At 38.4% G+C, this 22,030-nt stretch overlaps 2 protein-coding genes and 1 pseudogene across 2 annotated transcripts; 1 reads left to right on the top strand and 2 right to left on the bottom strand.

Annotated features, from left to right (window-relative positions):
- Positions 1-8,175: 8,175 nt before the first annotated feature.
- Positions 8,176-9,148, bottom strand: LOC103956352 (NDR1/HIN1-like protein 12). Its single transcript, XM_009368318.3, has one exon. It carries the CDS (start codon positions 9,009-9,011, stop codon positions 8,370-8,372), a length of 642 nt encoding a protein of 213 aa, XP_009366593.1. The 5' UTR covers positions 9,012-9,148; the 3' UTR covers positions 8,176-8,369.
- A 7,194-nt stretch (positions 9,149-16,342) lies between these two features.
- On the top strand, positions 16,343-17,789 carry LOC125468797 (annotated as a pseudogene).
- A 2,601-nt stretch (positions 17,790-20,390) lies between these two features.
- On the bottom strand, positions 20,391-21,869 carry LOC103956385 (31 kDa ribonucleoprotein, chloroplastic). The gene is made up of 3 exons (XM_048565102.1): positions 21,333-21,869; positions 20,845-21,150; positions 20,391-20,754 (listed from the first exon to the last, which is right to left on the bottom strand). The coding sequence occupies exons 1-3, from the start codon at positions 21,801-21,803 to the stop codon at positions 20,686-20,688; spliced, it is 846 nt and encodes a 281-aa protein (XP_048421059.1). The 5' UTR covers positions 21,804-21,869; the 3' UTR covers positions 20,391-20,685.
- Between the last annotated feature and the right edge of the window lie 161 nt (positions 21,870-22,030).

The following is a 22,030-nucleotide window of genomic DNA, read 5'->3' on the forward strand; positions in this document are numbered from 1 at the left end:
AACAAAGAGTTGATGATTATCAACGGTTAAACTAAAGGCAGTGAAGGGGTAAAAACCATTCCTCACAGGGCCTTTAAAAAGCATCATCTCCGAAGAAAGATCATTCACAATAAAGTGAAAAGGATAAAGAGTAATTGAGCACCAATTATCAATTGTAAATTGATTTGCAAATAACAGATCTTGCTTTAAATTAGGAACATGTAAGCCATTTCTAAGAGCAAAGTCACGTTACGTAGTATGAAGCGTAGAAGAACCAAATTAAAAATAGGCGAACCTTTGCCATCACCAATGTAGACTTGCTTGGGTCTGATGTAGGGTTATGAATTTGCAAGTTTGCAATTGAATTAGTCATATGAGAGCTTGCACTAGAGTCGAAAAGCCAAGTTGGAGTAACGGATGATGGTGCAGTGTTGGCACACATTGCAGATTGCGATGTCTTAGGGCCAAATTGAGAATTCATGCGATGAGGACACTCAACAATCTCATGATCATTTTGACGACAAATTTGGCAAGTTAGTCAGCGTCCAGAAAAATTGGAACCAAATCAACCACCACAATTGTTCCTCTGATAATTTTTATGTGAGTAATTTTGACACAAATTATTAAATCTGTAGTTAGACTAATTCTAGCGTTGATTATTTGACCTAAGGTCTGAAAAATTCTAATTGAAATTGCGATCTTGACCACAACCTTGATTCTGATTGAAATTGATGAAATTCTGAGTAACAAATGCTTGAGAGTTAGGGTTCTGAGGAGTTAGAGGAAGAATTCGAGTAGAAGATCCAAGAGAGGAATTGAAGCCTGAAAAGATCCTAAGGCAATTGATTTCTTGCGATTTGCAAGTTGAATTTCTTTGCTTAGTAGTTAACCATGAAGTTCATCAAGGGTTGTAGATCCAAGACGAAACTGGATCACATCAACAAAAGAGTCATAATCAGAAGGAAGGCCATGAAGTGTTACAAAGATGAGCTTAGAGTCTTCAATTGGAGCTCCAGTGCTGGCAAGAGCATCAGCAGTCTTCTCAATCTATTGAAGATATGCAGCTGTAGTGGAATCAACCTTCGTGATTGTGCGAAGTCTTGAATGGAGTTCATGTACATGAGACTCTGAGGCCACAACCAGTCGTGATTCAAGCTTGGACCAAAGCTCTCGAGAAGAATTAACACCAACCATATACGGAATCAGAGATTCAGAGAAAGTCAAGTTGATCCAAATAAGGATATTTTGATCATTCTCAAACCAAGCAACATAATCAGGATTCAAGATTGCATGTCCAGAAGAATCACGAAGAAATTTGGGCAGAGCAGACACAGATCCGTCAATGATTCTAGTGAGATTGTAACGACGAACGATCAGAGCGAACAACGCACTCCATGTGAGGTAATTGGTTGTTATGAGCTTGATTGACACCATGGAACCAATATTTCGGTCATGATCGATGCAATTGGAGAAGTGCCAGAGGAATTAGGGCACAGATTTGTGACTGGAGGCAAATGAACTTGAGAATCTGAGTTAGAGGAAGGAAAAGCATCAGTTACCATGTTTACAATTTAGGGTTTCAAAGAGAAAAGAGGGGAAGCAAAGGAAGAAGGATTGGTCGTTTGACAGAGGCGAGAGATACCATGATAAGAAAATTATCTCCTCATTAATTTTTTGATAAGATTACAGATAAAGGTATTTATACAAATCTCATCACACAGATGATTGACAGCTCACTACAACAAATCCTAACTGTCTAAATAACAAACTATAGAAGTATTTACAAATTGACACTTCCAAGTTTTATCTTTTACACTATGGTCCTTAATACTTCTATCCCAATAAAAAAGTTAAGGGGAGTAATTTCACAAAACAAAATTTTGTTGTTTTTTGTTTAAGCATCACTTACAGATGATTTTAACATCTCTAATTTCAAAAAATTATAAAAGAAAAAGTTAAACCTCTCTCCCTCTCTCTCCACACTCCCACATTCCCTGTCACTCTCTTCCTCTCTCCCTCTCTCCTTCAATTATAAAAAATTTCGCACACACTTTGTGTGTTGGCATATACTAGTTATAAATAGGTCAATCAAGTATTTTTGATATTTAAATGCATTTAAAATAAATAAAAATTACAAAATTTGTCACTACAACTACAACCCACTTAAACTAATGCACCATTTCTCATATTTTTTTTATATTTTTTTAATAGGTCAATACGAATTTAGACACTGTACTTCATGATTATACTTTTAACATTTAGATTCAGACACTGCATTGCATTGTCCGTTTCATGGTTTGTTTTTTTCCATCACTCACACTCCACCCACATTTCACATTTCCAGTGACTTTTGATTTTTACATTTGGATTTAAACACTGCAATGAAGAGTCCCTTTCCTGGTTTTGTGTTTTTTACATTTTCATTCAGACACTACAATGCAGTGTCTGTTTCCTGATTCTGTTTTTTTATATTTTTGATTCAGACACAATAATGCAGGTTCGTTTTCTGGTTCTGTTTTTTACATTTATATTCAAACGTTGTGTTGCAATGTCCGTTTCATGGTTTTGTTTTTATTTTCATCACCCACACGCCTCCTACACTTCACACCTCGCGCCGACTCTTGATTTTTACATTTGGATTCAAACACTGCAACCCAATGTCCAATTTTCCTGCTTTTGAATTGCAGATGTAGAACTTTGTGCTCTCTCATCTCACCATCTCTCTTGGCAAGCTCCTCTACTTAACTGGACCAAGTCTCCTCTTAGTGATGGCTTGGATAGACATTTAATCTTCTATAACATATTTATTCACTAAATTAGGGCGTTCTATATGTTTCTCGCATCTTAGGAGTCTAGCCAACCCCGCCCCTTGTCCAATAACCATTTTGATGCTTAAGGGGAAAAGAAAAAAACAGAAGCTGACTTTTTTTTATAATTTCACTTGTAGAGTCTAAATCTACAAAACTTGAGAACATAAACTGCAATGCAGTGTTTGACTTAGGCTTCAATTAAAATGTGCCGAAATCCAATCTTTATGTCATCCTCCATTCCAAACCTTTAACCCCACAAAAAAAAAAAGAAAAAAAAAATCCTCAAAATATCAACTTGCACATTGCAAAAATAAGACCCAAATTGAAAATGTATTAAAACTAATTTCAATTTTTCCATTCATTCTCCTTCCTCCATAGCTTCTATCACTCTGTGAATTCAATCAACAACACCCTCCCCTCTTGATCTCTTATTCCTATTATGAACTTGATTGACAACGGCTTGTCCAACCAAGAATCGATGAGATTAGACATGGATTAATGAAATTTAGCGGCGGATCGATGAGATATAACAGTTGACCGAAAAATTTAGTGGTGGCGATGAGATTTTCGTCCCTACTGCTACTACCAAAGAGATTTTTATTGTTGAGCTTTCAAGTCTGGATTCATGGCTATAGTGATTCATCCATAACCAGGAATGAGAGAGAGAGAGAGAGAGAGAGAGAGAGAGAGAGAGAGAGATGAGCATTTGGGTTCATCTTCACATGCAGATAAGAGAGGTTTCATAGGTAAGATGATCATGAACGTTAAGTAATTTTATAACTATTTAATGTAACATTCCTCATTGACCTATGCCTAACAAACAAAATTATTTCACTGATTAGGTCCAAAATAAAAAATGACCATTGATATATGGTTACTTAGTAAAGTTTTTATTGACTTTTCACTAAATTTCCTTTTCTTTTATGAAAGTGTGAACAAGTCATGAGTATGAAAAACTCGGCCAAGTTGTATAATTGGAAAGCCAAAACGGTCTACACAGTCAACTCTTCTCGACACAATTTACTCCTGAGAGCACTTCCACTTGTTGGTTAAGGCAAGGACAGCGGCAAGTAATCACCTTTATTTTTCACTTTGAAAATGCAATTGTTTTTGTGCAACTCCAACCATTGCGTAACGGTACCGGCGATTACTATTCACAAATATATTTTTGATTTTTTATGCTTTGTTGACGTTATCCTCTACGTGTCATAATCACTTTGATTTCTAATGAGATTTTCAATCATTCTCATAGCGGCATGTGACATTATCCATTAATATTATCCACTCATATTTTTATAAGATTCTTGATCATTCACGTAGTGTCACATGTCCTTATCTAATCTTTTGATTACCTCATATTTCTCCATAAAAACCCTTCACACTACTGCATCTACTCACATCAATCACGTCTATCCTCCCTACTCATCTCAATTCATAGATTTTTAGAAAAGAAAGCTCTTAACTTCAACAATGTCTGGAGGTTGCAAGAGAGTCAAGATCGAGAAATAGAGCGAGAAGATGAAGAACGAAGAAGGAGACGTGCCCAATGCCTAAGGTGGAGAGACGCATCAACTAGTCAAGTGGTGCAAGCAGTGACAACAATTGACCAACACTAGCAATAAGTTGGTGGTTCAAGAACCGGTTGTGAGACGAACCTAAACCGACGCAGGGAAACTTGAAGTGAGAATCTCTTGGAAGATTACTCTATTCCAAATTATGTGTATCCGGAAGAGCCTAGGGTTTGTTTAGCATATGCATATAATATTTATAATTTTAATCTCTCCCCATTTTCTGCTGCCTCAAAGAACGAACCAACCAACCAGAAAATCTCCCAACTCTCTTCTAAAAGCCCCCTGTTATTTTTAGGGTAGGACCCTGATTGTTACATAGGTCTATGTGTTTTTTTTTTTTTTTTGAAGAAAAATTCGGAGGATATGATTGGGCTATCAGTGGCAGATTTAGAAAAAAATTATTTAGAGGGTTACATGTAGAAGTTCACAAATATTTTTTAGACATATAATAACCTTACAAATTAAACCATAGTTCTATCATTATAATTTATAAGACAAATAACAATACCAGGTACAATTGTCCATGGCGCGTTTTAATATTTTGAAACCCCGCACTTTGAAACCCCGCATTACAACTTCATTATCAATAGAAGAAAAAACATTGCTCTCAATATAAACTACCATGCTATCACTTAACCATTAATCTCCCATTCAGTTATTCAATAGACTTTTCACAATAATCATAGCGGAAAAGACTCTCCACTGAAGCACTAGTAAAGATTAGAACCAAAGCCAATGCAATTTGTAGATACACATGATTATATACTCTATTTCTCACCGTGTCCACCATTTTTTTTTTTTTTTTTGCAAGACTACCAATTCCTTTCAATTAAGAAAATCCACTACTTGAATGCATATAAAGAATATAATGCCGAAGCTGATATTTAAAACAACATAATAAGAAGGGCAATTCCTCTTAAGGTATTTTATCAAGCAGTTGAAGAACATGTACGACGGGCAACTTCAACCTCCAAAGAGGCATCACCCATGTCATCCTTGGAGTTCACCGGAGTCCGGAAGGTCAGCTGATCCATCCGGAAAAACAGAGTTTTACGTATGCTTGTTTCCAATCCGATCCGTCCGAAAATCAGCCCTATTAATAACCAACTTTTAATCAATTAATTAACTATTCCCACATGTTGGCCAAGATTTGAAATTGTTTATTCAATAACTACCCTTTTTAACAACCACATGGTGATCAGCTTTGAAGAGAACAAAATTAAGGTTTGCCGGCAGCTCCACATTCCACATGCATGAGTCTGCATAATTTGTATGTTTATATAGGTAAAACCTTTGCATTTCTTTACAGAAATATTTCTACAGATGAGAGAACTTAATTTATTACCAAAAGAAAAATATGACAAGTTTGAGTACAACCTCCAAAAGTTGTTTCCAAATACCCCAAAAATAAAATTAAAACAAGAAATTACAAAATTGTCATATGTTCAGCAGAATCTAGAAAAACATATTTGACGTGGTAAGCGACATTAGAATGCGTGAACTACCCTTATGCCACGGCGAAAAGAGTGAGTTTACCATGGGCTCAAATTAGGCTCCAAAGCCTCTCAAAAGTTGTTTTATTTGTTTATTTTACGCTTGTCAAGCTGCTGCATAATTTAATTTGTTGATTGCAGCAAATAGACCAGAGTGTGTGATGGTGTTCTGCAAGTTGGAATCAGGTGCCTCAACATTCATTACAAGCCATTCAAGTTGTTTTAAATGAACGAGAATGATTTATCCAAGCAAGTTCCTGCACATAAAAGGTGAATCTGATTTTTCTATGTTCTTTTTCTTCTCTGTGTGTGTGTGTGTGAAAATTGAATCACTTTACTTTGTTTTATCCTTGAAAGTGATCCCACTAACTTTTTCTTGATGATTTAGGTCCTTCACAATAATAATATTGACTCATAACAAATGCCAATCTTTAAGTAATATGTGAATCCGATACCTTAAGCTGCCTGCACTAGCTAGACACCGAGAATATAAGTATTGCAGAGAAAATTGAGAGATGCGATGCCCATTAGGCAATTGGGCCGGATTCCATCCACGTTACCCTACCTCATTTTTTTTTTAATTAATCTTATTAAGATAAAAATAGAAATACAAATGAGAGGGACATAAAGCCAAACCTTTTTGATGGAAATAACATAGCAAGTAACACGATAAGGGAACCCCACTTACAAAGAAAACATATGAAAAAAATCATCTGAAACACCCTACCTCGTTCTTAATTGAAAAAGTATAAATAGAGATTAGTACTGAAGGTATTCACGCCCGGTCCCAAACACCCTTGAGGGAAAGCTTTAACGCAACAAAAATTGTGTTATTTTGTGATCAAAAGGTCACATGGTGGAATCATAAAAACAACTTTTTTGAAAAACAAAGGTAAAATTGTGACGATAGAAATTCTCTGGACTCTCACAAAGCGAGGAACCTTACTAGCTTCACACGGCTCTTAGTGCTGAAGATATTCATCTTAAATGAATTACCTAAAACAATTAAACTTAAAATTTAAAGTAAGAAGTCAATCGTTAATTAATTTAACGTTTAGTACTGCTTCTAAAAAGTGTTTCGGACTACGTTACGTTTGGCTTCTGATTCATATATATAAAATATTTGTAAAGAAACGAATTTGTAAAGAAGCAATTGACAGATAGTAACACTCCCAAATCTTTTTATGGAGCACTCGAATTTTTTATTAAAATATTTTGTAGTAAAAATCACTTGTAAATTGTAATATTTTCTACGGAAGCAATCCAAAAAGAATACAAACCTTTAGTATACGACCACACATTTCAGTGTGTGAAATTTTCTATTTTTGTTTTTAAAATTGAAGAGAGGAAGAGAGAGAGAGAGAAAGAATGTGAGAGTGGGGAGATGAGAGGTTTATTTTTTATTTTTTTATGTTTATTTTTTTCCAAAAAAAAAATTCATTTTTTTAATTTTTAAAATTAAAGATGTTACTTGTAAGTGAGGCTTAAACCAAAAATAACAAATTTTGTTTTGTGAAATTACGTTAATACCATTACCTTTTTTGTTGTAATATAAGACTAATAGTCTTTTCACCCTCGGTTGACAAAAATGATTCCATTAATATGTAGTTATATATATATATATATATATATATATATATATTATTTTCAAAATGAGAAGTTATTTTGTATATATACTAGTATTTACCTACATAATTTATGTGTATGAACATATTTTTTTAGAAAATGAAAAGGAGAGGGAGAGAGAGAGAGAGAGAAAAAGAGAGAACGTACGTGGAAGGTTTTTGTTTTGGCTTTTGGTTTTTTTTTTTTATTTTAAATATTAGAGATAATTTAACATAGGTGAAACTTTAATAAAAATTAGCAAAATTTAGACCAGTAAAATTACATTATTACCTATCTTTTTTTTTTTTTTTTTTTTTTTTTTTTTTTAATGATAGAAGACTAAATTGTTTTTTTACAAAGAAGATTTCATTAATTAATAAAGATATACAAAATGATGGTAAAGACAAGCGGTTATAGCTAATCAACTGCGTGGATAGCCAAGCGTCGAAATGTCATCATGTTTATACCATGTGGCAATGCTAGAACATGAACACCAATAAACATTGCATTCAAACACCAAAATCAGGAGAGATTTTTTACTATGATCGTCACATGAGATGGTACATCCCGTATTCTTATATAAATGGTGGATTATGTATGTTAAAAGATTAATAACTTAAAAATTAAAATTTTCCAATCCCTTACATAAAAACACGTGATGTACCATCATCCGAAAAATTTCTCCAAAACCAGAGCAACAAATATGTACAGAAAGTATAGATATAGAGCTAGTTCTGAGTGAGAAAGGAGATTACAATTAACTTCCTTCAGTTGACCCACCATCGATGACTAGTATTACAGATTAAATGAAAAAGGAAAAACTAGACAAAATTAACCAAAGAAAAACTGCACAAAATACAGAAGGAAAAAAGTTGGCAGACCTAATTGAAATCTAAGTTTTATCATGACGCTCATATATCAACCTTACATGCAGGATTACCAAGCAAGGGAACTTGACCTACAAAACCTTTCTTCAATCCAACCAAAACATCACATTTCACATAAATCCCGTAGTGCCCCGTCCTTATCGCGCCGGCCTTCCACCTCAGCCTCCCCGTCACCACCACCCTTAGCCCCACCACCCCGTACACCTCGTCCATCACCAGCCCGTTCACCACCTCCACCGCCACCGGCACCTCCCCGCCACCCAGAACCGGCGACACAGCCACCGTGCTTCGATGCTCATGCACCAGCGGTGGCAGTGTCACCTGCGGTGTGATCGCCTGGTTCTTATAGGCGACGAAGGCAGAGAGGCGGTCGTAGTAGATGGAGACGCGGCGGTTGGGGTTTCTGGTGACGATGGTGAACTGCATGGTGGTGGAGATTAAGGGAGGGGAGGTAACGTTGAGGCTGTAGACGGCGGCGCCGACGATGGTGAACTGGGGTTTGTGGGGGCGGTAGACGAGCCAGAGGGTGAGGGCCGTGACGCCAGCGAGGAGGAGGAAGATGGAGAGGCAGGTGCACAGGGCTCTGTAGGGGACGCTGGGTTTGTCCTTGGTCATTTTAGGGAGGTGGTGGTCGGGGGTTTCTTCCTGAGGGTATTCTTTTGCCATGGGTGTGTGAGATTTTGATTGATTTATAGATAGAGAAAAAGGCCAAGAATAGTTCTCTGAAAAGCAAACCAATACTCTCCCTTTCTTTTTCACTTCACCTTTTGTGTTCCAATTGTCCCACAGATTCTTCTTCTTCCTTAGCTTTTTCTCTCCCTCACTTGCCACGTCCACCTCTCCTTTACCTTCTTAATATTAATTTCTCTCTCTCTCTCTCTCTCTCTCTCTCTCTCTCTCTCTAGATATAAACCCTTACAATTTTTATTTCCTAGATAAAATCCCACTTAATTCTAAATATCTAAATAAAACCCCACCTAATTCTAAATATATAAATAAAACCCAAATTTAAAATAAAAAAAACTGCCAAGTAAAAAAGCAATTGACCTATTATTACAAAATATTTACAGCTCGTGCCACAATAATCAAATCAAATCAATAAATGTTATTGCTCACCTTAATTATAATGAACAAATAATTAGTGCAAGTACTATTACCCCTAACATATATATACACATACACACACACCCACACACACATACACACGTTCAAAAGTATATAGTACTATTATAAGTTCAATAAATAAATATATATATATATTACTACTACACGTTCAAATATATATATGCACAATACTAACATATATGTTAAAGTAATTAATTTACCTATATGTAAATTTATGATTAGAAAATAATATATATTTTGTAGGTAAATTAATAATGAATCAAATAACATTCTTTTATTTTGTAGGTAACTTATTTTTTATATATTATTACATATATTTGACACATTTTATTACTATAAGATATACGTACAAATAATAGGTAAATTAGCTTCGAATCAAATGACATTACTTTATTTTGTAAGTAAATTAATTTTCAATCAAATAGCATTCTTTTGTTATGTAGATATTTTATTTTGTATGTATCAATATCATATATACTAGCATATGGGCACACACAAAATGTGTGAGAAATTTTTTTATTTTTGTTTTTGAAATAGATAAGAGAGGAAGAGGAAGAGAGTGATAGAGAATGTGGGAGTGGAAATTTTTTATCTTTTTAAATTAGAGATATGTTAGGATTACATGTAGGTGAAGTTTTGAAAAAAAAAAAAAACAACAAAATTTGGTTGTGTGAAATTATATTTATGCCCCATATTTCTTATTCATGTTTGTTTTAATTAGAGGGTTAAACTAGTAATTTCATAGGATTTTAGTTGACAATGAGTGTTTTATTAATTAGTAGAGATATTTGGCACATTTTATTATTATATGTACACATAATAGGTAAATTAGTATTAAACAAATAATATTGTTTATGTAGGTAAATTAGTTTGCATGTATTGTCACATCCTGGCCCGGGCGGAACCACTTCCCGGGCCCGCTCCACCACCGTAGCACAATATTGTCCGTTTTAGGCTTACCATTCCCTCACAGTTTTGTTTCTAGGAACTCACGAGCAACTTCCCATTGGGGCACCCATCATGGGATTGCTCAAGCCCCCTTCTCGCTTAACTTCAGAGTTCCTACAGAACCCGAAGCCAGTGAGCTCCCGAAAGGTCTCATGCTAGGTAGGGATGGGAATATACATATAAGGATCACTCCCCTGGGCGATGTGGGATGTCACAATCCACCCCCCTTAGGGGCCCGACGTCCTCGTTGGCACACACGCGACTAGGGTTAGGCTCTGATACCAAATTGTCACATCCCGGCCCAGGCGGAACCACTTCCCAGGCCTGCTCTCCCAGTGGGTCACCCATCCTGGGATTGCTCAAGCCCCCTTCTCGCTTAACTTCGGAGTTCCTACGGAACCTGAAGCCAGTGGGCTCCCGAAAGGCCTCGTGCTAGGTAAAGATGGGAATATACATATAAGGATCACTCCCCTGGGCGATGTGGGATGTCACAATCCACCCCCCTTAGGGGCCCGACGTCCTCGTTGGCACACACGCGACCAAGGTTAGTCTTTGATACCAAACTGACACATCCCCGCCCGAGAGGAACCACTTTCCTGGCCCGCTCCACCACCGTAGCACGATATTGTTCGCTTTGGGCTTACCATTCCCTCACGGTTTTGTTTCTGGGAACTCACGAGCAACTTCCCAGTGGGTCACCCATCATGGGATTGCTCAAGCCCCCTTCTTGCTTAACTTCGGAGTTCCTACAGAATCCGAAGCCAGTGAGCTCCTGAAAGGCCTCGTGCTAGGTAGGGATGGGAATATACATATAAGGATCACTCCCCTAGGCGATGTGGAATGTCACATGTATTGCATATATGGGTTTAGTATTATGTAGGTAAATTATTTTTTATATATTTTACATATATTGGGTATATTTTTTTTTTTTAAGCAATCTAACATTTTAAAATTTTAATAGTAGGTGCAATATTTGAATCAAATGTTTTTTTTTTTTTGTAGGTAAATTATTTTGCATGAATTTTACATATATCAGGCATTATATATATGTGTGTGTGTGTGAGAAATAATTTACCTACATTAATATGTAAAATATAATTTTATTGACTTAATTAAGAATGTATAATAACATATATTAGACATGTTTTATGTTATTATATATAGGCAATGAATTTATAACATTAATTTTTTTTTTGTAAAATTAATTCTCCCTTACCATGCATCCGCATGGCATTAATTATGTACATCAAACACTCAAATAGGGTTTATCAAAAAAAAAAAAATCAAATAGGGGTATTTTAGGCATCTGAATTTTTTTTAATGTGTTAAGTCAAACATAATTAATGAATTTGCTAATGTGAAATTTAGTCAATGGGTTTTATTCAAGTAAAAAACCTATATGTCGGGTTTTATGTGGAGAAAATTATGTTTTAGGATCTAAAGTCATAACCATGGTGCCATACTAGCAAGTAGTTAACCTTCCCCTTTATATCCTGGCTAATTTAATAGCACACTAATCACTCTTGTAATCCATAATCCGCAATAGCATTTTTTTTAAGTCACTTTTCATGGATTCCTACCAAAACACAACAAAATTATATTTCGACACTTGATACTTATTATTATAACACGTTTCCTAATACGACTTTTGAATGAATAATTTATAAGCAAGATATAAGAAAACAACGGTTCAATTTGCAAATTAACCGCACTGTGAGATCACTGACATGAGCTCAAGAAAAAGATTAGCTTCGTATTAAGTAATTAAATTGTGGTATGTCCTTGAAATTAAGTTTCTCCACATTAATTACTGTTTACATTTCTTATTTCTCACGTTAGACCTAATCAATTAGACGTTGTTCAAATAACTTTATCGACTCTTCTTGTTTTAATCCTCAAGTTAATAATTATTTACTCTTTTTTTTAACTGTTAGTTAATTGGCCATACGATTGTTTAGCTGAGTTGCTTTGTGGTTAAGTATTAGGGCTAAGCTCCCAAAGGCACCAACCCCACTGCTTGCGTATACATGCACTAGCACTAGTTGCCCATTATTCAACTGGGACTGCCCTTTCACAATTTTGTTCCTTTTTTTTTTTTTTCAGTCCTTTCCTTTTCTACTAATGAGATATTAGGAATGAGTTAATTAACCTGATTAGCCATTTTAATTATTTCCGTCTTAATATATTTTCCATGTTCGAGTTAGGCAAACCTTCTATAAGTTTCTGGAGGGAGGGAAGCTTACATAATACGTACTGCTATTTTTCTGAGATCTGGATAAGCTCGATCGAGTCCTTTGATGAGGTTGAGGGAAGCAAATGGAGCTATATCTGCATGAAGACAATAGGTGGCTACGTTTTGCCTTTAACACATGCTTTGCTTTTGCTGGATCCTTGCCTCGTCACATCCCACGTGTTACACACAATGTTACAAATTGCAAGGGTCCCACCCCCAACATTTCATGCTAACGCTAAGGTATATATAAAAGCAAATGTTGACCTTGCATGCAATATATTTGCGTGACTTCAGTTTTTTATATTGGTATGTGTGACTTCATTTTGCACTCCAATGGAATTCCTAGCCTTATTAATAAATCCAAATGAGTCGGTTTTATTAATAAAATGCCTAAATTTAGACTGGCTAGACTCGTTTACAAATGAAAAAAAGTAGAGTTCATACAAAATGGATCTAGCTCGACCCTCGGCCTCCTGTGACATACCATTCCCTCACGGTTTTATTTTTGGGAACTCATAAGCAACTTTCTAGTGGGTCATCCATCATGGGATTGCTCTAGCCCTCTACTTGCTTAACTTCGGAGTTCCAATGGAACCCGAAGCCAGTGAGCTCCCAAAAGGCCATTGGAACTCCGAAGCCAGTGAGCTCCCAAAAGGCCTCGCGCTAGGTAGGGATGGGAATATACATATAAGGATAACTCCCCTGGGCGATGTGGGATGTCACAATCCACCCCCCTTAGGGGCCCGACGTCCTCGTCGGCACACTCGTGACCAGGGTTAGGCTCTGATACCAAATTGACACATCCCGGTCCGAGGCGGATCACTTCCCAGGCCCGCTCCACCACCATAACACGATATTGTCAGCTTTGGGCTTACCATTCCCTCACAGTTTTGTTTTTGGGAACTCACGAGCAACTTCTCAGTGGGTCACCCATCATGGGATTGCTCTAGCCCCCTACTCGCTTAACTTCGGAGTTCCAACGGAACCCGAAGCCAGTGAGCTCCCAAAAGGCCTCGCGCTAGGTAAGGATGGGAATACACATATAAGGATCACTCCCCTGGGCGATGTGGGATGTCACATCCTGTACGAGAGATTTTTCAGTGTGATCAACACACAAAGTGGTACATCAGTGTCACTATAAAAATGATGAAATATGTGTGTCAAAAAATTAATAACTTAAAAAGAAATTTTTTTATCACTTATATAAAAATACGTGATGTACCACCTATGTTTCCGTCACATTTAATGAAAAATTTATCCTCCCGTACAATCCTAAAATAACCCCCATGTAAGCAAAAAAACACACTCGCCCTTAAAAAAGTATATCAGCTACTTGACAACTTAGACAAATAAATAGGCCAACGCGGTGCAAAAATTTGCAACTTTGTGAGTTGGGCTTTTACAAATTGTTACATGCACTAAATAAAAAATATGCAAAATGTATGCTAAGTCTTCCATCAATGAAAAATATGCAAAATATAAATGGAACAAAAGCAAAAGAAAGAAAAGGGGACATCCCTCAACTTAGTGTTGATTAAGATGTTTAAGTGAACTCTATAATTGGTCTTTGAATTTGCACCTTAGTTTAGAATTTGTCCATGAATTAAAATATGTTAATGTAATTATGTGAATTGAACAAAATGTCTGGATCAATCCCTTGGGGATCCTCCTGACGAAATGATCGCATCCATTCGTACAAATCCAACGGTTCGACTTTTAGTTGCAAGTCTTTCTCCCCCTTTCGCAGCTATCTCTTGCCCTTCCCCTCTTCCCCTCAACTCCTCTTTCTTCCTCACTTCGAAGCACCCACCGCCACTGTAATCCCACATCTTACACAACCCAGCAACCCTTTTCGGCTCTCTCCCACCCCAGCGTCCCCAGCTGCAAATTCCTCTTCCTATTGAATAAAGTCCCAATTTGAAGAAGCTAAGAAAATATCAAAGAACAAATGGCAAGACTCAAAAATAAGAATTACAAAAGTAAACAAGGAATTTAATTGGGGTGGGTTGGGTTGAAGAAGATCGAAAAGATGCAGGGGGTGGTTGTGGGTGGATCCAAGTGAAGGAGAGAGGAGTTGAGGCCCTTGAGGGGGAAGAGAGCAAGGGGAAGGGAGAGCTGCGGAAAGGGATAGAGAGACATGCAACTAATCCGACCGTTGGATATGCATCAACGAAAGAGATCAATTCATCAAAAGTATCCCCACACGACTGATCCGGATAGGATCTGAGTCCAAAATTCTAGTAGCCAAATGACATGAACATATGCCAGTCCCATGTGTTTTTTATAACATTCATAAAAATTAAAATTAAAACACAAATGACATGAACATAAGCCGGTCCCATATGTCTCTTCCCTTTCCAATCCCAGCAACCCAACTCTTCCATGTCCTCCCAACCCCTCCGGCGCCAAACCACTTCCACCAAATCTTATCAATTCGGTTGAGACGATCAAGGAAAGGCTAAAGGTTGCTTTATCTGAAATTTTTCCTCACACTTCGACCATTAACTTGCTACATCTCAAGCCAGTCTCCAAGGTGTTTGAGGGTTGTGGGGCTGCTGTAAATATCATGCCAGTCTCACTCCATCACAATGGGCAGCTCGTTGGTGATAAGTCTCAAACAAAGGCGTTCTTCGTCGTCGATTCTATAACCGAGTATAATGCTCTACTCAATCAAGATTGGATTCACTAGACTGGTTGTATCATATCCTCCCTATATCGAGTTTTAATCTTATGGGATGGAAAGTCGGTTGTGGTTCACCCGGCAGACAGTCAGCCAGTCGAGACCAATATGACCCAAGCTCCTTATACGATGATCAAGCTGGCTCCATCACGCTTCAAGGTGTAAATGAAGGTGACCGGCCAACCAAAATCTTTATTCAGAAAGTCATCAATGTAGGTGTTGAAACCATTCAACAGGATTCAGTGCAGCTTGGTCTGGCTGATCTCATTGATTTCTCCAATGAATAGCCACACTGATGACGATGAGTGAAAGATCGCAATTTCATCTATAATGAAACGTTTGTTGGCCCGTTGGTACACAATTTCTCAAGACGCTCATTCTGGAATCAACTTGATCGAGTTCCTCACTGAAATAGATAATGGTGTTACTCTTTCTTTCGAAAATTTGAAAGCAGCGTTGGCCGAACTTGAGCTTAATCAGCCTCAAGTCCAAGCCTTATTAGAAGAAATAAATGTAGGCACGACCGATGATCCACAACCTCTTTTTATTAGCTCCTTGTTACCTTAGCCCATAAAAGATGAGCTTTGTATTGAATTCAAAGATTGTTTTGCTTGGAGTTATCACGAGATGTCTATCCTAAATAAGTCTTTGGTTAAACATGAACTTAAAATATATAAAAAAAAAATTGTAAGCCGTTACGCCAACCTCCATGCTGATTCTTGACCGAAGTACAACTTGACATCAAAGATGAGATTGTTCGTCTACTGAATGCCGACTTTAGTAAAAGAAGAATAAAACAAAACATACCTATCTCCCAAAATTTCAAGCTTTTCCAACACTCGTATAAACAAGTAGCTAACCAAGCACACACTGATGCAATGAGTCTCGGCAAAAAAGAAAAAAGCACGTCATATATGTTACAAACTCTAAGTGAGAAATCAAATGCACCTTAATACTCTCCATGTTATCAACAACATCGAAAAGCTCGAAGCATCCAAACATACATAAAAAATGATTCGTATGAGAATTACAAAGACACGAAAGAACTTTGAAGAGGCAAAAATGCATCTACTCTTTCAGCGTTCAACAAAAACAGTCACTCGCTCCCTCGCCCTCCTGCCAAAAACCCCACCGTCCTCCTCCTCCTCCTCCTACTCCCACTCTACCAAACCCCTTCAGGATATCGGCTCTCATTCCAGAGTCCAAAAGCTCATCACCTCTCAATCCGACCCTCCCTTCGCCAAAGAGATCTTCGACTATGCCGCCTACCACCCCAATTTTCGCCACTCTTATGCCTTCTACTTCACTCTCATCCTCAAGCTTGGCTGATCTAAGTACTTCTCCCTCGTTGACGATCTCCTCCTCCGAATCCGCCTCGAAATCCAAAACTACACTGTCTCCCTAGCCCTATTTTCCCACCTGATCAAAATCTACGACGAAGCCAATCAACCCCAGAAGGCCCTCCGAGTGTTCTATACTATGGTGGAATTCGATTGTAAGCCTTCCATCAAACACCTGAACCGCATTCTTCAGATTCTCTTTTCCCACCAGAACTTTCTCCCGCAGGTGTTCAACATTCGATGTCTTCAATGACGTTCATCGTCATGGGCTGACGACCAATATAGAATCATACAATAAATTGATATGTGCGTTTTGTTTGAACGGGGATTTCAGCATTGCCTACCAACTGTTCAACAAAATGTTTGAAAGAGACCTTGTGCCGGATGTGCAGTCCTATCGAATTTTGATGCAAGGCTTATGTAGGAAGAGGCAGGTGAATATCGCGGTCGATTTCTTCAAGGACACGTTGAACAAAGGGTTCGTGTCGGATACGCTGAGTTACATGACATTGTTGAATAGTTTGTGTAGGAATAAGAAACTTTGTGAGGCGTATAAGCTGCCTTGTAGGATGAAGGTTAAGGGTTGCAATCCTGATATTGTGCACTATAACACTGTTATATTGGGGGTTATGTAGAGAGGGGCGCTCGAGGGATGCTTGTAAGGTTCTCGAGGACATGGCATCAAATGGGTGCTTACCAAATTTGGTATCTTATCGAACCTTGGTTAGCAGGTTATGCGATCATGGGATGCTTGACGAGGCTAACAGTTACATGGAGACAACGGTATCAAAGGGGTTTTCTCCGTATTTCTCAGTTATTCATGCTTTGGTTAAAGGGTTCTTAATGTGGGTAGGTTTGAGGAAGCTTGTGGAGTTTTGGAGAAGGTGCTAAACCACGGGGAAGTTCCTCGTACAAATACTTGGATTACGGTAGTTCCTGGGATATGCGAAGAGATTGAGTTGGTGAGAATGGAGGAAATTCTGAGAAAGGTAATGAAGGTGGAAATTAGGCCAAACACTAGAATTATGAAGGCAGCGTTTGGTTTGGAGGATTACTTGATCAAAAAGATACAAGCGAACCCTAAAAGAGGTGAAAGTTCTAGGATGGTACTAGTTTAACCTAGAGGGGGTGAATAGGTTCCAATTTAAAAACCAATTCAATTTTCAATTCTCAAATTAAATCCACATTCACATCACAAATCAAACTATCATACTCATATGCAATAAAAAGTAAACAAGAATGTAGGATTTAACAAGGCTAAATGCACCACTGGGAAAATCCTCGGGCTCCCAAGCCAGGACAAACACTAAGAGAAATAAGTACAGAAGGACTTACAAAACTCACCAACTAGACACGCATACTAGTAGGCAATTTTGTCTCCGTGCTTTGCTACTCAATCTGTCATATCCCGACCCGAGCCCCTACCACATCCCGAGCTCGACTCCGCCATAGCATGATATTGTCCGCTTTGGGCCCCAACCACGCCCTCACGGTTTTGTTTTTGGGAACTCACGAGCAACTTTCCAGGGGGTCACCCATCCTAGAATTGCTCTTGCACGAACCCGCTTGACTTCGGAGTTTCAATGGAACCCAAAGCCAATAAGCCCCCAAAATGCTTCGTGCTAGGTAGAGATGGGAATATACATATAAGGCTTACAGGATCCACTCCCCTGGGCGATGTGGGATGTTACAATCCACCCCCCTTAGGAGCTCGACGTCCTCGTTGGCATACTTCTGGCCAGGGATTGGCTCTTATACCAAATTGTCACATCCCGACCCGAGCCCCCACCACATCCCGAGCTCGACTCTGCCATAGCACGATATTGTCCTCTTTGAGCCCCAACCACGCCCTCACGGTTTTGTTTCTGGGAACTCATGAGCAACTTCCCAGGGGGTTACCCATCTTGGGATTGCTCTCGCGCAAACTCGCTTAACTTTGAAGTTCCGATGGAACCCAAAGCTAGTGAGCTCTCAAAAGGCCTCGTGCTAGGTAGAAATGAGAATATACATATAAGGCTTACAGGATCCACTCCCCTGGGTGATGTGGGATGTTACACGATCTCTCCTCAGCCTTTGAGTGAAAGTGGCATGACACTAACGCGATTATGCAAGACACTAACTCAATCTCTCCTCAACCTTCAATGACTGTCTCCTTGAACTTTGCAAGATACTAATGCGATCATGCAGAATATATGAAATGAAATAATTTTTGGAAATCAACCAATGAAAGGAGCTTGAAAACTTTGAGTTTTAACGATAAGGACAAAAGAAAGGGTAAAATGAATAGTACCATGATTGACTTTTTAGTGTAAAAATGTGATTTTTTGTTAAAGTGAACAATACTGAAAGCTTTTTGTTAAAGTTCCCTTATGAAAATCACAAGGCACATTTTCATAATTGATTTCGATTAAAGCACAATGAAAAATTAGTGAACAAAACTAAATTTTTCTTCAAAAGAAAAAATACGTGAATACAAACTGATTTTTCTACCATAAACCTAGGCTGCTGACCGACATGGAAAACAAACTTTCTGCTGTTATATGAATGACGATGCTTTCAGTGCATTGTGCTGCATCAAATGCAAACTACAATACATACCTTCAGGGCATGCAGCAATATATAAGAATATATATGTATTCTAAAACATGCAGCAAGTAATGGATCTATATAATGCATGTAGTTGTTGTACACTATCATATATATATATATATATGACTTAAAACAATGAAAGTGCAGCAGCAATCCAAGACTAAAAAAACTTATTCTCATATAGCAACAGTATCCTTTTCACTTTCACGAAAACGCAATGGCAGCATCCACAACTCCTTATTAAACTAGACCCGTATATCAATAACATGCGGCAACAGCAAAAACGAAACCCTAATGTAATCCCATCTGTGTATAAGCGGCAGTAGGAGACTTCAAAATGACTTAAAACTCTAAATAGATGAGATAAAATTAAAAACAAAAACATTTGAAGGTGTTGAGATAATAACGCATAAAACTAAATTATCAAGTGACTCATCCGGATGTGTATGCTAAGGTTTTGTTCACACTTAAAAAGTCATAGGCCTTGAGTAAATCCTAGCTATCATGTAAATCAACCCAAGTATACTCTTTTCTCTGTAGACATATCGCCGTAACAATAATCATGCCAAATTGATTGATCTAATATATTGTAGTTAATCCTAACTACATGGATGCATATGCATGACAAACTTACCTGAATGGATGTCTCTGAAACGCTTGCTATTTTAGTGATCGAGAGCACAAGAGACAAACTTAGACTAAAATAATTACAACGGAAAACATGTACTAGTCTAAGACATTACAGACTTGGGCGTTTTGTTTAGCAATAGCCAATTTTACCCAAACAAGAGGTTACTAAATGCTTTTTGGTACTTGTCTCCCTGGTTTTTATTACTTCCTGGGATCTGTTAGATTTTGGTCGAGTTGCTTGCTCCAGTTTTTTCTGTGTTTCACGAAATCCAGTCACAAATGTGACAAGTGCTCTTCCAAAGGATGCATCTTGCTCCAAGCAACTGAAGTTAGTTGCTACAGGTTTAATTTTGTTTCAATTGGGAAGTTGCCAGGATCATGGAGAACCGGATTGTGCTTATGGTTCACAGCTAGTGTTTTCTCTTCATTTTCGTGATATTTACTCGTTAATTGTGGTCCCAGTGTTTAGTGCAGCAAAGAAATTAATTTTCTGGTAGAAATAACATAATTTCTCTGCATGTATATGCAAAAGTTAACAAGTATTCTTACTGTATCATCAACTAGTCTCTTCACTTTCTCTTGCTCTCTAAATACACGATACACAAATCTATGAAACAACTCACCGCTGTCCGCCAATGTTTGTATTGCACAAAACTACGAAGACTAGTTGCGATGCAAATGTAAAAGTTTTATAATCCGGCAGGCATTCGGATGGATGACCGCTTGCGCTGCGTATCAGATTTGCCAAGAATGATGCTTAGCAGCCATTACCAAAGCATATATGTGAGTGACTGATCAAGTCTTCGCTGCAGTGTAAGTCGTTTCTGGAAGTCCTCTAACCACTATTCTCCGACCGCAGAACTCCTGCCAGTGCAATTGATTAAGTCACAAGGAGAACAAATATGCAACAGGAAATCGAAGGACCAAATCTCACGTGGGAGTTCAAGTATTTACCGTTCCATTTAACGACATTGCTGCATCGCGTTCTGCAGCCGAAGAGAAAGAGAGGAACCCATAAGCGCGATTCTTCCCTGCCTTGCGGTCGTGCAACACTTTTGCGCTAGCTACGGTCCCAAACTGGCTAAAATGGCTTCTCAAAACATGAGGCTGGACAGCCCGCGCAAGGTTGCCGACGTAGAGTTTGTGAGGGCTCTCATACACCATGTTTTTCACCGGTGATGAATTCAATGCCTCGGTGTTCTTCCTCTTCGGATTCATATGAACCGAAAATCTCACCCGCATTTCCCTCCCTCCAACATCCTTCAAAAACAAATTTAACATTCAGTTATATTATGAGCGATATTCTACTTTAAACTAATCCAAACTACGGATGGGGGATTTGAACTCGGACTCACGGGGGAGCTCATCCAATTTGGTACTAACATTCAGTTAAACTAAGAATATAGTGACGCACTAAAAGGGTGGATAAGTTTTGTACTAACAGATCGATCCAATGCAGCAATGGCGGTTTTCGCAGCGTCCATGGATCCCATGGTGACGTAGCCGCATCCGCGGCTGAGCCCAGTATCCGGGCTCCGGCAAATCTCGGCGGAGAAAACAGTTCCGTGAGGGTTGAACATTTCCATCAGGTCCGGAACATCAATGCTTCTCGGAATATTGCACACATACAGCTCACAGGGTCTTGACTGCTCTTGCTTGTCGTCCAATCCCCCATCCGAATGGTCGTCGTTTCGACTGTCGTACTCGTACTCCGCCACTCCTCCGTCGTCAGTGACTAGGCCTCCCTCCCGCTCTTCCACCACAGCCAACGCCGTGAAAACCCCAGCTTTCAAATTGGGGTACTTAATCTTCTGCTGCAATAAAGGCGACGAGACCCAATTTGAAACGGTGCGTTTTGGTGTAATCCAAGAGGAAGATAGAGTGGGTGTTAGGTTTAAGCAAGTGGCCGCCATAGCCAAGCTGATCAGCAGCTCCACAACTTGGAATTTTTTTATTTATTTATTTATTTTTTCCGGCTCCATATTTGTGGCATTGGTGCTGTGGATAAGATAATGAGATCACGGCTCTCCGAGTCCGGGCATCCAAAAGTTGCACAATCCGTTAGATTACCCGGCCCAGATTTATTTAAAGCCCAAACTAGGTTTCGGAGAAGCAGGACATTGTCGCTTTGTGCATGTTA

Source organism: the organism of the source record quoted next, unplaced genomic scaffold, assembly GCF_019419815.1.
Source record: "Pyrus x bretschneideri cultivar Hongxiangsu unplaced genomic scaffold, Pyrus_bretschneideri_v1 Contig4, whole genome shotgun sequence".
Lineage (NCBI taxonomy): Eukaryota > Viridiplantae > Streptophyta > Magnoliopsida > Rosales > Rosaceae > Pyrus > Pyrus x bretschneideri.